Source organism: Aethalodelphis obliquidens, unplaced genomic scaffold (assembly GCF_003676395.1).
Source record: "Aethalodelphis obliquidens isolate GAN/ISIS:26980383/991018 unplaced genomic scaffold, ASM367639v1 scaffold6, whole genome shotgun sequence".
Classification (NCBI taxonomy): Eukaryota; Metazoa; Chordata; class Mammalia; order Artiodactyla; family Delphinidae; genus Aethalodelphis; species Aethalodelphis obliquidens.
The window spans coordinates 42,634,862-42,650,665 of NW_020837950.1; the positions used below are offsets into that span (position 1 = coordinate 42,634,862).

The 15,804-nt window shown below is 39.9% G+C and overlaps 1 protein-coding gene across 8 annotated transcripts in view; it reads left to right on the top strand.

The window, feature by feature from the left end:
* The window catches only part of NPNT (nephronectin), a 75,893-nt gene extending 60,407 nt beyond the window's left edge, over nucleotides 1–15,486 (top strand). For 4 of the 8 annotated variants that reach the window (XM_027103437.1, XM_027103439.1, XM_027103438.1 and 1 more), the window contains 5 exons: nucleotides 3,256–3,342; nucleotides 3,829–3,927; nucleotides 11,074–11,330; nucleotides 12,718–12,730; nucleotides 14,183–15,486. In XM_027103437.1, the coding sequence (XP_026959238.1) occupies nucleotides 3,256–3,342; nucleotides 3,829–3,927; nucleotides 11,074–11,330; nucleotides 12,718–12,730; nucleotides 14,183–14,427 (701 nt within the window). In that variant the 3' untranslated portion in view covers nucleotides 14,428–15,486. Of the gene's footprint in view, nucleotides 1–3,255; nucleotides 3,343–3,828; nucleotides 3,928–11,073; nucleotides 11,331–12,717 lie in introns of all 8 variants that reach the window. The other 4 variants (XM_027103443.1, XM_027103442.1, XM_027103445.1 and 1 more) reach the window with 2 other exon arrangements.
* The last annotated feature ends 318 nt before the right edge of the window (nucleotides 15,487–15,804 follow it).

Below are 15,804 nucleotides of genomic sequence, written 5' to 3' on the forward strand. Positions count from 1 at the left end.
CTTCCCATTTTTTTAATCAGATTGTTTTTTTCCTATGGAGTTGTATGAGTTCTTTATATATTTTGGATATTAACTCCTTACCAGATAAATGATCTGCAAATATTTCTCCCATTCATTTTTGTCGATCATTTCCTTTCCTGCACAGAAGGTTTTTTGTGATGTAGTCCCACTTATTCATTTTGCTTTCGGCGTCAGATCTAAAGAAATCATCTCCAAGGCCAGCATTAAGGAGCTTAATGCCTGTGGTTTTTATTCTACGAGTTTTATGATTTCAAGTCTTACGTTCAAGTCTTTAGCCCATTCTGTCATTTTTTGTGTGTAGTGTAAGAAAATGATCCAGTTTCATTCTTTTGCATGTGGCTGTCCAGTTTTCCCAACATGATTTATTGAGGAGACTGTCCTTTCCCCATTGTATAGTCTTGGTTCCTTTGTCATATGTTAATCGACCATATAAGTGTGAAGTGTGGGAGTGTATTTCTTATCACTGTTTTTTCTAGTCTGTTTTTTTTTTGTTTGTTCACCTGTTTCTCTTGTACATAGTGGAAATTATTTCGCTTAATATTTTTATATAAACTGTAAAACATACCAGGGAGTGAGTAGTGAACCTTCTCTTGACACGTCAGTGGGATGCTTACCAGTCCATACTGGTATGCGTAAGGAAGGAGGATTCGTTCAGTACTTTGGCAGAGCTACAGACTGGAGCACACAAAATTGTAAGAACTAATAGCTGCTGAGCATTTCAGGTCTAAATTCCTTGGCATGTTTCCCAGTGAATTGCAATGAAGGTGTGCACGATCGTCCGCTGCTAAATTAAAAGGTTCTTGGAAACCAAGTGCCTAAAATACTAATAACCATCTGGCACTTTGCGAGTTGTTAGATAACTAATTTTCTGGGTGACTGTTTTCCAAACATGTGGTCTCATTCCTTCCTTTTAACCTCCTCCCATCCCACTTTCTTCATTTCTGAGCATCCTCCAGACACTGTGAACTCCTTTCTCTAATGTTCCCGAGCACTGTCTTTGTACTTACTGCCTGAAATACTCCGTCTTCCCCCACTCCAGCACTTTGCTTTTTGCTTGGAAGGTTCCATGTTCTTTCACTCTCAGACTGAATGGTGCTTGCTCAGAGAGGATGTCCTTGATCTTTTATAAAACAGGTCCCTGTGCCAGGAAACCTTTTTAGGATCCTCTCCCTCTGCACCAAGACTCCATTTACCATTTGACCATCCTTCACTTGGAGAAGAGGGTGCTGAGAAACCATCATAATGCCCCTAAAGTATGGTACTGTAAGATTTGAACTATTACAATCCAGAGGTGATTTCTATAAGTTACAACAAGAGAAGGGAACAAAAAAGTGTTGTTCTATAGAGTTGTGTGTGTGTGTTTTAACTTTCTCTGTCATGAGAAATGAAGCATGTATGCCTACAACTCTGTAATATTTCTAGTAAATAGGAGGCGGTCTCCCTCTCAGAGCTCCAAGTGAGGAAAGGAAAGCTGGAATTGGATGTCATTGCTGTCAGTCATCTGAGTGTAAAAGAGGGCGGCCGTTTGCCTCTCCCAGGGCACCTGTGATCAGGCTGTGTCCCCAGATCTCGTCCTTTGACCCGCTTCTCTTCTTTCATCTTTCTCAGGCTGTGTGTAGAGGGGTGTATGTGAGTGGGGGAAGTGGAAGAGGAAGGGGCTTCACTGTTTGGACTTTTGCAACAAAAAGGAAAAACTTCAAAAGCAGTGAGCTCAAAAAATCAGTGCAAATATTATGGGTTCGTTTACTTGCTTTAAAAAGTTACTGCTAAAAATAATTGGAACATTAATGAAAAAGAACCCTTTTGACTAATGTGTGTTCCTTGGTGTTCTACATCTTTTACTCCCTGCCTTATAAAAATAGAGCTAATTAATTTAAGTTCTGGCAAAGAAAAGGGAGGATTCCCTGATCTTTGGCCAAGAATTCCCCTCCACTACCACCAACATTCTCACACACTCCCCACTCCCAAGCAAGCTATTCTCCCTGACATCATCTGGTGTTTTTCCGTCCTAGTTTTCATCAGAATTTAGAGTTGTGGTGTTCTTTTATCTACATGTTTAATGTTTGCCTCTCCCATTAGAATGCAAGCTCCACAGGGGCCAGGTCCTTGTTGGTCTTGTTCACCCTTTTACCTTGTCTCCTCGGGACCTACCCCAGTGCTTGGCATATGGGTGGCGATCAGATGTACATTGAATGAATGAGCAAATAATGATTTATACGAATCCATTTTTTAAAGTGTATTTTTCAGCTCTGTCCCACTTGTTTCATTTGAGGAAAAGGATTGACAAAGTACGTGGGTTTCTGACAAGACCTTCCCATTCATTCAATAAACACTTGTTGAGTGCCTGTCACTAGGTCAAGCCCTGGGAATGCCACATGAGTAAGACATGATCGAGGCCCTCCAGGACCTCAGAGACCAGCAGAGGGAGAGACACACGTATGTAAATAACTGCAGTTCTTTAGGAAAGAGTGTAATAGAGGCGTGTAAACATGACCCATCAGTACAAGGGGGAAGATTTGAATTCGCCCAGAACATGAAAGTTTTCACCCAGTCAGTGATATTTACACTGACCCTTGAACAGAGAGGGGAAGTTTGGCTGGTTAATTACCAGGGAGAAGAGCGTCCCAAGCTGGGGATGGGGTCAGAGACGTGAACATGAATGGCATATTTGGGCAGTACTGTGTGTTTTGGGGGTGGATTGTGAATGCTGTGCAATTTGGAGTTTGGATTTGATCTTAAAGGAGCCAAGGAACCTGCTTAAGCCCAGAAGACATAGCATACGTAGGGTTCACTGGAGAGGAGTCCATGTTTTGGTTAGAAAGTCAAACCATTCGCTGCGATCACGGGCATTTTGTTTTCCATTAAAACAGCCTTAATTTAGAGTTCATAATGTATCTTTCATAGACAAGTTTTAGAATTTCATAGAGATATTTTGCTCGCCATTGGTAGCTGTTTTAAAATGTATTTTCCCGATAAAGACTTTTTCATGTATTTTATGTTGAATTTTAGAAACTTTTGAAACCCATTTTTTAAAATTGTACCCACATGAATGTTACAGTATAAGATCTCTGCAGAACAGACTTCATGAATCTTCATGTGAACTGTGATTAAATATTTTGGATTCTTCCAGATGAGTGAAATACCTAGGTCTTTTCCCCCTGCCCCATCGGTAAAGGTAATGCTTCTTTGTCAATGCCTCATCGAAACAAAACAAAATGCCTCTCTCTCTTGTAGTTCCGCGGCAGCCTTCAAATGACTTGTTTGAAATATTTGAAATTGAAAGAGGAGTCAGTGCAGATGACGAAGCAAAGGACGATCCAGGTAGATCCCTATATTCTTAGGACCGTTATGATGACATTTTATTTTTTCCCTCCATTTCATTAAAATAACTTTTAAATTGTAGATTGTTCGGTTACATCTGGGAAAATTATACATTTTCTTTTACCACTTGGTTTCCTCTCTAGTTAAATCAGTTGAGCAAAAACTGAATCATCATTATCTTTTTAAAAAAAATATAGAAAAGCAGCATTTAAGCTGAGGAGGAAATCATCTTTTATAAATGATGTAAGAAGGTCATAATTTGGCAACAGTTGTGTGTTCTATTTTTACAGCTGAGCACTGATGCACAATTGTGCTGAGAAAGGATTCATGTGATTTCCTTTTGGTCTCATGAAGAGACATTCTGGTGGGATAATTAAGTGCGGACAGGAGAGAACACTTGTACAGATACCCCTAGTTCACAGATTCATTTTTGTCATTAGCTGTTGGGTTTGTGGTCTACTCATGTTTCTGGTTATTTCCTTGCAGGTGTTCTGATACACAGTTGTAATTTTGACCATGGGCTTTGTGGATGGATCCGAGAAAAAGACAGTGACTTGCACTGGGAACCAGTGAGGGATCCAGCAGGTAAAACCATTCATCTAACCCTAGTACACGTTTCGGCTGGATCCTATCTGAGGAACCCAGTTGTGCTAATCAAGGATACTATAACGCAGCTCTGTGTTTACTTAATAGAGAGGATAAAGAAAGCTTGTCCAGCATTCATCTTCTGTTTTTTTAGGTGATCTGAATTTGTTAGCTATCAATTAGAATTTTAAGTAGACAAGCAGTTTATTAAAAGCCCAGCTAATTTCTCTCAAAAAAAGCTTTGTATATATAAAACATGTAGACTCATTCTAAAATATAATATCCAAGTTACGTATAGTGCCCCATTCCCAAGCATAAAAATAATATTGTGGTACAGCAGCCATCATAGTAGCCTGTGGTTGTTTCCTTGATTATGTCTTTCTTTTTTAAGATGTAGCAGAAGGAGACAGTGGAAATCCCTGCAAAGTTGTGAATCTCTCTCACAGTCTAATTTTCAGTCTAATTTGGATGCTGGAGAAATTAGTTATAAATTACCACCACTTATTCCACAAGAGAATGTTATAAGAAAGGGAGATTTAAATATAGTCCCTTGGAAAATTAAGACTTTTAAATTGCACACTTCCTATGGATCTATAAAGTTTCAGAACTTACAATATGTTTTGTCATCTTATTTCAGGAAGCAAAGCGACATATTATTGTTGGTTTTTTACCCTCCCTGTCGTAGTTAAATCTTATATGGGTGAGTCCAACTTAATGGAAGGGTGAGGAGTTTGGTTTCTTTTTTTCCTTTTTATACTCCTGATTCTAGACTTAGAAATGAAAGATACAAGACATGAAGAAAAAGTATGTTATTTGTTTTTAAAAGCCTAGTTCCTAAATACCATCCCAAGTGTACAGATAGAGCACAAAACATGTAAAAGTTAACTTGAGGATATGCTCTGTTAAAACCAGCTCTTCTCAAAGGTCAGTGTGCACACTGGTCAGCTGGAGGCCTTGTTAAAATGTAGATTTTGATGCATTTCTCACACGCTCCTTGGGGATAATTTTAGGGCTCATCCTTAATGCACATGTTGAGTAGCAAGTTATTAAAGAATTCGTGCAAAAATATATTCATTAGATCCCCTAAGATTGAAATGTTAGAGATATTAAAAAATGAAAATTTGAGGTAAGCTTTTAAAAAATGAGTATCCAACAAACTCAAAGGAGTTTTGAGATTACTTTTAACTATAAAATAATTTTTAATGCCCCCCCCCACACACGCACACACACCAGTACACTCCCTCTCATTCTCACTTTCATGTTCTCCCTCTCACTTATTTAAGGTTAACTCTGAGCCAGACCCCATTATTATTAATATCATAGATAACTGTGAATAAGAGAGAAACCAACATTTATTTAATACCAGCTACAGTCCTGACTCATTCATCATCTCAGTTTTATCTAATCCTCTTATCTACCCTGGGAAGCAGGTAATATTGTTTTTGTTTCACAGAGGGCCAGAGGTTACATCAGTTTCCTAAGGCCACAGAGCTAAAGAATGGACTTCCCATCCAGGCCTCTCTGTACTGCCTGTGCAGCCATCTCAGCAGTTCAGTGCCCACAACATCAGAAGCGTAATTCTGGGGTTTTCACTACGCAGTCTGGCCTCTGTGTCCTGGTTGTGTACGTGATCCGATTAGCAGATCTCAGGCCTGTAGATTTGAGTGACCTCTGACCTGGAGTCGTGTGCTACAGAAGGATCTTCAGCAGCCATGTGTGATAGAATGGTGAATATGTTCATGGTTGTAATGAATAACTCTTTCACGTAAGGTATACACTGGGGAGAATAATTCATGCTAAAGTCGGAAGAATTCATTGCACTTCTCTGTAGACAGTCTATGTAAAATGTTTGAGCTTTAGAACTTAAATACTATCTTTTAGAACCAATTTAGTACTTTTCAACAGTTTCTATTATTTGTCACATATGTAAATGTTTAAATTTGTTGTGACACCAAATCCAATTGCCCTCCAATAGAAAAATGAGAAGAGAATTGACAGAGTGGTAGACAAAAAAAAAGGTTTGAAATGGTTCTTTGGCTGTGATAATACAGAACAAGTTGAAAGGAAGTGGTGGCTGCTTGTGATTGGATAGCTCCTGGTGATTGGCTCCGGCCCCTCAAGGATGCTCTTCTGGGGTTGCTCCAGGTTTTTACCAATAACTTGGATGAACTGGATATTGAAGGCATACTAACCAATCTGTGGCTAACGTGAAGCCAGAGGAGAAAGCGACTGTGTGTGCCGACACAAACAGCATGCAAAGATTAGATCAATGGGTCCCACTTAAGAGGGTGAAATCTACTGGGGATGAATACACGGTGTAGCTTATGGTCAAGAAACCACCTACACAGCTGTAGGAGGGGGAAAATGTGACTTAGCAGAAAGTGTGAAAGACTTAGACTTTTTGTGGGTAATAAATCAATATGAGTGAACCCTGTATCATTGCTGCCCCAAAGCTGGGTCATCTCCATAGAAATAGATATTTTTTCCAGCACGGAAAATACACTTTGGTAGGTTCTTACCAGTCTGAGAAGTATAGAGGTAATTGTAGGTCACTCAAAAGAGAATGACCTGGATGGAGAGGTGTCTCAGAGCCTGTAGAAAAACAGGTGAGGAACCCAGAATGTTTAGCCTGGAGAAGAAATAATGGAGCGGGGCAGCTTTTCAAATACAAGACCGACAACATCTATCTCAGTTGTTCAATGATCACAAGGGGATAAGAAGTCGGATCAGTAGGTGAAAACTACAGGGGGATCGATTTTTGCTCACTCTCAGAACTTTACCATAGTCAGAGCTGTCTAAAGAGAAATCAGGCGGCCACGGAAGCAGGGAGCTCTCTGTTGGTGGAGATGTTTGACTGGGTGACATATGACAAGATGTTGTTTTGAGAATTAGACAAAGGGTGGATTAGAAAGCCTCTTATACCGGCTCTGGGAGCCTCTGACTCAGAATGGAATGTCCCAGGTATCAGTGAGCAGGGTTCTAGCTTGGAGAATGGATGGGAAGACCAAAGATGGCAGAGATTTAGTTAGAAGAGGTAGGAGGGCATAGCTTATGTCAGGGCAGAATCGTAGGCGGGCTTTTTAGAATATGTCGGGGAGTTCTAACCATATACAGATTCTGACATATCCAGATGGAGAATGCTAATGAAGCTTACTTTCCGTGCCTAGTTTTCTTCTAGGCAGTTCAGGTGGGGTTATGTATGTATCTCATGCTAAGGCCAGAGAAGGCTATAAGCAATTTCATCAATTATTTTTGTGTATCATTTTAACTACCAAACTAATAGTTTGCTTGTTTCTATCTAGATTATACCATTTCTAAAGGAACATGTTTGGATTTCCACGTATGATTTTTATGTTGTGCATTTCTTATCCAAGATCCAGATTTGCAAATATTCTTATATGCTAATATCGCTAAAAAAACCTTCCCTTAAACTTTTAACTTTGAGAAACAGCTGCAAAATAAGTGCATTTGCTAGTCACCTTCCTGGTGCTCATTAGGTTTTGTTATCACATTCAGTCTTAAACTTACTTGCGAGACAGTGAAATTAATCCATCCTCTAGGGAATGGAAAATTGTGCTCCTGACAGATGTGATAATGTGCTACAGACTTATAGCTGTGGCCCTGAACACACGCCCTTCTCCTGTAGTGTCAAGGCTAAACTTGGGGCCCTTTTCCTGGAACCCTAATCTCAACCGACTCAGCACTCTGTCGGCTACTGGTAGCTACAAGGAATTCGTTTAAATATAAAATATGCCAGCGTGTACGTACAACTATGTCTATTGCAGCATTAAGAAACATTGTTTTGAAATACATGAAAATGGAAAAATAAATCAACAGTGAAAATAAAAGCTCCCTCCCAACCCTGGGCCCCAGTCATCCTCCCCAGATGCAACCAGTTTGTTGGTTACCTTTCCAGAGAGCCATTTTTCCTCACAACAGCCCTCTCTTCTGTACCTTGCTTCTTCCACTTAACAATATTATCTTAAGAGTTAACCTGAGTGTGGACCTGCTATAACACAGGGAGCTCAGCTCGGTGCTCTGTGACGACCTAATGGGTGGGATGGGGCTGTGGGAGGGAGGTCCGAGAGGGAGGGAATATAGGTATACATATAGCTGAATCACTACACTGTACAGCAGAAACTAACACAACATTGTAAAGCAATTTTACTCCAAAGGAAAAAAAAAAAAAAACGTGAGTGGACTTTGAAGCCAGAATGCCTGGGCTGAAACCCACCATCACCACTTACGAGCTTTGATCTTGAGCAGGTTACTTAAATGGGGTCATCAGTAGTGTCTAGTAAACGTATGTAAAGCATTTAAAGCAGTCCCTGTCCTAGAGTTACCATTAAAATAGTATTAGCCATTGTTGTCGAAGATTGTTCTGTATCAGTGCGTACATAACACCTTCATTCTTAAATGAATGGCGGTTACTGCATCACTTCTTAAACGTATTTAACCAGACATCCATTGAGGGACGTTTCAGTTGTTTCCAGCCTTTTGGTAGTTCAGACAATGCTGCAGTTAGTAACCCTGTCCAGATATCATTTCATATATGTTTGAAATTAAAATTTTATCACCTATATATCTGGCAACTGTTACAGGATCTATTATTTACCAAAAAACAACTTTAGATATTGTGATGCTTTAAACTGAATCCATGAAAATATGTAATTTTTTATTTAAACCAGTATTTTGGAATCAGAAGTGAAATTTTTATTTAATAGGTAATTCGGAGTGCTAGATCAATTTTTCCCTTAGCTACTGTTCCAACTTTGTAATACTTCCATTTATTAAAAAGGGAAAGAATTCTTCATGGTAAAAAGAAAAAAAATCCTAGTGGCCACAGAGTAGCCCTATAGGGGAAGAGCAATTGTAACCTCATTTATAGTTTTAAAAATCTATATAAAGTGATTATTTGACTCTTTTATTAGGATGTCTTGGTTTTTGTTAGGTTGTCTTGCTGCAGGCAGCGTCTGGCATAGTGATATTAGTATACATTCCACGGGGATTTAAGATAATCCTTGTTTTCTTAAAACTTGCAGGTTAACTGTAATAACCTTATATCTTAGTCTTAACCAAAATACCTGTGATGATTCAAAAAGCTGACTAACGGAGAGACGTTCTAAATCCATCTAAATATTTTGGCTCAAAATATTGTTTGGATTAATTTGGGGAAGACGGGGGTGGAAGGAGTACAAAAAACTGTGTTTGTTTTTGGTGAGTCAAGTACCTGACTCAGGATCTATTTCTCTGTTGTTTTTTGCTGTCTTCTTGGAATGTCATGTATTCAACAAATGGCATTAAACTCCTACCATACGCTAGGAGTGTAATGGGGTTTGGAGAGAGGTTGGCTCTGACATCAAAGAGTTCACAGTCTCTTTGACTGCGGGAGAGAAACGTGTAAACCAGTGATTCCTGTGCTGAATAGGGGTTCAGGCAGTTCTGAACTCAAACTGTTACTCTGCTGCCTACTGGCTGGGTGGCACCTTGGGTGACTTCACCTCTCAAAGCCTTAGGCTTGTTTTGCAGATGCAGAAGCTAGTAAGCGTTCACTTCAAGGGCTTGTTAGCAAGGTTAAATGAGATGCTCCCTAGAGAGCCCTGGTACAGAACCTGGCCCTCACAGGTACACACAACTCACCTATTTGGGCCTTTAAAGGCTCAGAGGAGACTTGGTAGAGGAGAAGTCACTTGAAGAATAGGACATCCCAAACCTTGTCATGTCTTGTACAGATTAAGCATAAGGAATGCTTTTCAATGAAAGATAAGTGGGGTTTCTACCAAAACAGTTACAGGTGTTCAGCATTCCAACCACATTTTTCCTATGGATAAGTCAGTGTTGAGACTACAGTGTGTTTTTCAGGTGGCTGCAATAAAACAGCCTGAGGGGAAGGTCACTTGTACTTGGACTGAGTTTCAAACTACTACTTGAAACTTTCTCTTGAGAAGCACCGTCCCCCACATCACTGCTGCTCAAACTTTTTTTTTCCCCTTAACTGCAATTCCTCTAACAATAGAGGGAAGCAAACTCTGGAGCCCTAGGGATCCAAGGACATCATCAAAGCGACCTTTCCAAAGGGAAAGATTTTACTAACATTTTGTGTTCATGTATGTGTAATGGAAAATTTCTATATCAATTATATTGTTATGGATTTGTATTTATATAAAAAATCTTTTAAACTGCTTACCTCCAAATATTATTGATGCTCCAGGCAGATGTGGCAGGTTTCCAGAACACTTCTGCATCTTCTTGAGGTCAGGTATGAGAAGCACAGCAAACTCGTTTTTAAAGGATCCTTCTCCCTTTAGAGCATTGGTCCCCAACCTTTTTGGCACCAGGAACTGGTTTCTTGGAAGACAGTTTTTCCACGGACTGGGGAAGGAGGGATGGTTTGGGGATGATTCAAGCGCATTACATTTATTGTGCCCTTTATTTCTATTATTATTACTTTGTAATATATAATGAAATAATCATACAACTCACCAGGAGGCAGAGCTCAGGTGGTAATGCGAGCGATGGGGAGCGGCTGTAAATACAGATGAAGCTTCGCTCGCTCGCCCACCGCTCGCCTCCTGCTGTGCGGCCCGCTTCCTAACAGGCCACGGACCGGTACTGGTCTGTGGCCCGGGGGTTGGGGACCCGTGCTTTAGAGTTGTTTTTTTTTTTTTTAAGAGGAGAGAGGAGAGAATAAACAGATCTAGTGCCCCTTTAAATCACCATCTGCTTTACTGCCAGGAGACAGAAAATCCACCTAGAAAATTCTCCCTGGTAACTTCACCACCATACCAGCCAGCCAGCATGACAGTATAATTCTAGGTGCAAGAAGATCAAGAGGTGGTGAATGTGTGTATGTCTGATCATATTTAACTGGAAATATTTATAGTGTTAGGATGACTAATTATTGCCTGTCCCTGGCATAATCTGGACTCCTCAGGAGCGAAGTGTTTTCTGTAAATACAAAACCATAGAATTTAAGACAGCCATGGACCTAAGTCCTGTTTTTCTCCTTCGAAAACCTGGAATTCTTTACTGATGACGGGCACCGTCTGAAGTTCACTAAAACAAGAGGAGCGACATGCCCGTCCCCGCCGTCACGCCAGCAGGGACCTGGGCGCGCGCATACACGGCCCTGCTTTTCCCCTGCAGGTGGACAGTATCTGACAGTCTCGGCAGCCAAAGGCCCGGCGGGAAAGGCCGCTCGCCTGCTGCTCCCCCTCGGCCACCTCCTACACTCAGGGGACCTGTGCCTGTCGTTCAGGCACAAGGTGACGGGGCTGCACTCCGGCACGCTCCAGGTGTTTGTGAGAAAACACGGTGCCCACGGAGCAGCCCTGTGGGGAAGAAATGGTGGCCACAGCTGGAGGCAAACGCGCATCACCCTGCGAGGGGCTGACGTCAAGAGCGTAAGTAGACCCGCCGGGGAGGCAGAACCGGGGAGGGTTTCCTTTCAGAGGAGAACTCTGGGATCTGCGGTGGACGCCTCCGTCTCTTCCTGAATTTAGGCGCAAGGCTTGTGCCTTGGCCGGGCGTGGTGACCCCATGCGTTGCCTCTTTCTATACCCCCTCTGCCCCTTCGTACACATTCTTCGTGGCAACCTCTGACCACTGTCACTCTTCCCACCCTGGTGAATAGCCCCTATTTTTAATGAAAAAAATTGTAGGAGTTGAAAAAGTGAAAAAAAAAAGTTAACAGAAACTTCAAAGGATGGTGGCGGGGTACCTGCTTTTCCTTTTCCTTAAATTCCTTGTACTTCAAACTTTGACCACCGTGAGTTACCCTAAAGTGGTTTTTTTGGGGGGGAAATGTTTCTTTAAAGTCTTTGTTTTCCCTTTGCCTCAGAGATCATAGTTAAGCAGCCTTGGATGGAAACTAGAACAATACGCTTGGAAAGTATTATCCTATTCAGGACAGGAGGTGGGAAAAGCTTTGATTGAATATATAAATTTTATCCTAAGTAATCAAGTCATAGGTAGCAATAAAATGATCTATAACACCCCACTGAAATAGTGAATGTATTTGGAAAAAGTGTCTTCTTTATGTTGATCCTAATAAAACAGTTATTAGGAAATTCTGCCTCTATACCTATACGTATAGTGTCTAGAAACTTTTTAAAAGAAATAATAGACTCCATGAAGACAGCTTGTATCAGAGTCTTGGATTTTGTTTTACTCTGTTTCTCTTTCTTAAAATTTTTCTTAATATTTACATTGTTTGGAAATATAAAAATAAGTTGTTTCATATCCTAACATAGGTTTCTGTTAGATAAAATACAGGAAAGATTTTGGTCTTTACGTAAGTGAAGCAACACTGTGATTGTATTAGGGTGTTTGATTCTATTCCATTTTAGGCAACAAAACTATATTAAATTAACCCAGAGGAGGAACTAGAAAACATCTAAGATAGGCTGCACGATTATGATCTTTCAGATCTTTGGCTCCTAATTTCTACACCTTTATATTCCATCACACTCTTTACTTCTGACCTTGGTAATCTTTGACAAAAGTGTCCACTTCATAATCATTCCTAAATGTAAGTAGTCCATTGTTTAGAATGACTTTTTTAAAGAGTAACTGATTCTGAGCAATGGGGTCTGGTTAACGATTTACTGACGACTTAAGTTTCTACCAGAAGGCAAGCCTCATTGACACTGGCAACTCTGTTCTAGTCTTTCCTTCTGTTAAGTAAGTTTACTATATAGTTTTGGGGAAAGTTTGTCTTTATTTTGCTAAACGAGCAGGCATTGGAAAGGGGCAGAGGAGGCTTGACTGGTGTGTACGTTCTCTCCCTAGGTCATCTTCAAAGGTGAAAAAAGGCGTGGTCACACTGGGGAGATTGGATTGGATGATGTGAGCTTGAAAAAAGGCCACTGCTCTGAAGAACGCGAGCAACTCCAGAACTAGCAATGAACCCCATGTTGCTCCCTTTTCTTTTTCCAACCTTCACCTCCTGTCCTTTCCTCCCTCGTATCAGGCCTAGGAGAAGAGTGGGTCAGGAGAAAGTCTGGTTGGTGACCCACATCTTGCTGGCCTGCTTTTGTGCAATCCCAGTGAACAGTGACACCTTCCTTGAAATACAGGGGGGCATCTGTAGATGTGTCCAAAGCCATCTTTGGGTGTTACCTTTCATCCTTTGTCTCTTAAGAAGGCCTTCAGTGTGTGTGACCTATACCGTCCTTCATCCTGGTTACAAGGTGTTCCTTGTAGCAAATTAGAGGAGAAGTTTTCAAAAGAAATCTGTGCAAATGACCATTCTGTTATCTGTTCAGTGTTGTACCACAAGTAGTATTGACTTCCCCTAAGATGCGTTGTACAATGTGCTTGTGAAATTGGTTTCTCCTCTCCACTTGGTAGTTCTGGTCTGACCTGAACTCTGACTTTTACTGCCACTCACTTTATAAAAGAAGGGTATGTAGCATATCAAGATGCGTTTATTCTTGTTATCTGTATTTTTCTTTTAAAGACAATTATGTAGAGTGGGCACGCAATCCTCGTTAGTAGTACTGTGTTTTGTGTAAATGTGTTATTGGTATTAAGTAGTTATGTGTTCCTAATATTTACAGACTCTAGTTGCAAGGGAAAGGCAGCTTATGATCTCTTGAGTTAAAAAAATACATGGTGGAATGGCATCCAGTTCCATGACCTTATATTGGCAGCAAGAGAAAATTGGAAGAGGTGTCTGTGGTTGTAGGGAGATGAATTTTTTAACGGCCTTGAGTTTGATCACTACAAAGTAATAGACAGGAAACTGTAGTTAACATGTAAAACCCTCACTGTTTCAGGTTACACTTTAAAACCAACAGCCTTTACCATAACAACATGGTTCTTTCTGGTAATATGTAAGAAGCTTTTGGAAGTTCTGGTTGTTTCAAAGAAAAGCTTCTGTTTGTGGAAGCTTGGTGTGGGGAAACATGGGGGAAGCTCCGTTGAAATAGATTTTCATACTGACTTTTCAATGAGTATAAATTTAGGCAGGTCTAGATCACAACTTATGTGCTGTTGTGTCAGGAAGGGTTGGGAAGCGAGTCTCATGCTTTGAAGCATCGGACGTGCTGGAATGGGATTCTCACACACACACACTAAATCAACAGGACAAGATTGGAATTCTAAGATCTATGAACCCCTAACTATATTTCCTCCCTGCAAAGTTTACCTTTAGATTTAAACAAAATACATAACTTTTAAAAGGCAACTTACTCCTGAGGCTTTTCTTTATTTCCAATTAAGTAATCAAACTATTTTCTGCTGTTTTTGCCAGGAATCACAAAGATGATTAAAGGGTTGGAAAAAAAGATCTATGATGAAAAGTTAAAGGAACTGGGATTATTCAGCATGGAGAAGAGAAGACTGAGGGGCAAACAACGGCTGGTTTTCAAGTATATGAAGGGCTGGTACAGAGAGGATGGTGACCAGCTGTTCTCCATATGCACTGAGAATAGAACAAGAGGAAACAGGCTTAGACTGGAGTGTGAGGGAGCATTTCCTGGCAGGGACGGTTATTAAGTTAGAATCCTTTGTCTAAAAGAAAAAGTGTGAATTTTTTTTTGAGGCTTTTTAAAAATTTGATAACTTTTTTTTTCTATTTAAGATGGTTAAAGACATTCTTACCTCAAGGTAGAGTAACATTACAGAATCTCCCCGAAGATGTTTTCATCCTATTACTATGTAATGAAAGTCTCCAGAACTAAGTAACTTGGACCAGGGCTAAGGTCTAATTTAGGTACTTCCCTCTTGACCGCCTAATAGCGAGGAATCAAAAGGGGAAAAGCCACCAAATGCTGAGGTCATGAAAATGTCTCTCCCTTTATGGCAAACCCAGCAGTATTTAAAAAACAAAAACAAAAAAATTAAAAATTTGTTTGTTCCAAAAGAGTATCATGGGCAGATATTTTAGTATCTCAGTAATGTCTTAATGTGGTGGTATATATTTCTTTTCTTGGTAAAGGTATATAACCCTTTCACTTGCTTAATGGGTGATATTTCAGGTTTTTAAAGAGACCATAACAAGGGACACAGTTTAGAGAGATTTTTATCTGGTGCATTCTCTCTGCAACATGTGTGACAGCTTAATTTGGCTACTGAAAAAGAGAGTGCCATGAGCAGCACCACTGCCAGGACCTTTCCTTCTCCTAATGGTAGAAGTTTCTCTTACCAATGGGAATCTCCCAAGTCCCACAAAATGGTATTGTTTGGGGAACAGTAGGTACAATAGACAACAATAGGTCTTTCATCATTTAACTTGGTGGATGCAAGGCCAGAGGGGGATATAAATCAGTAAGCCTTTGAGTAGGGGCCAGAAAATATGGCTTTAGATCCATTTTTTAATGATTCATTTCCTTTTCGGTCATATAACTGCACAACTGGTGATGAAAGGGGAAAATAATAGGAAGTTTCACTTTTAGGTGCCAATAATGCATTGCACTACACTGATGGAAGAAGTTATCCAAAGTACTGTATAACATCTTGTTTATTATTTAATGTTTTCTAAAGTGAAAAATGTTAGTGGTTTTCCAAACAGCCAAACAAAAATAATTCTTTATAAATAAAAACAATAATACCAGTTGTCTCTTGTTTTTTTTTAAACTGGAAGAATTATCGAGGTGATTTGATTTTTCACAAAAGCCATCTATAGTATTGCTTTAGTTATGTTTTCTCAGATCTCATTTAGTTGTAAACATTTGCCTCAGATCCTTTTATATAAAGGCAGGATAAGTAAAGATATAAATATATATGAATTATAAATGAAGTCTTTTACTAGTGTTGATTTTGTTAATTTATGACATTTTACTCATATTCCAATAACCTTTCCTGATGGAGAAAAATAATTATAAGGAAACAAAATTAATGAAATCATTCAAGATCAAAAATGAGTCCTCCTAC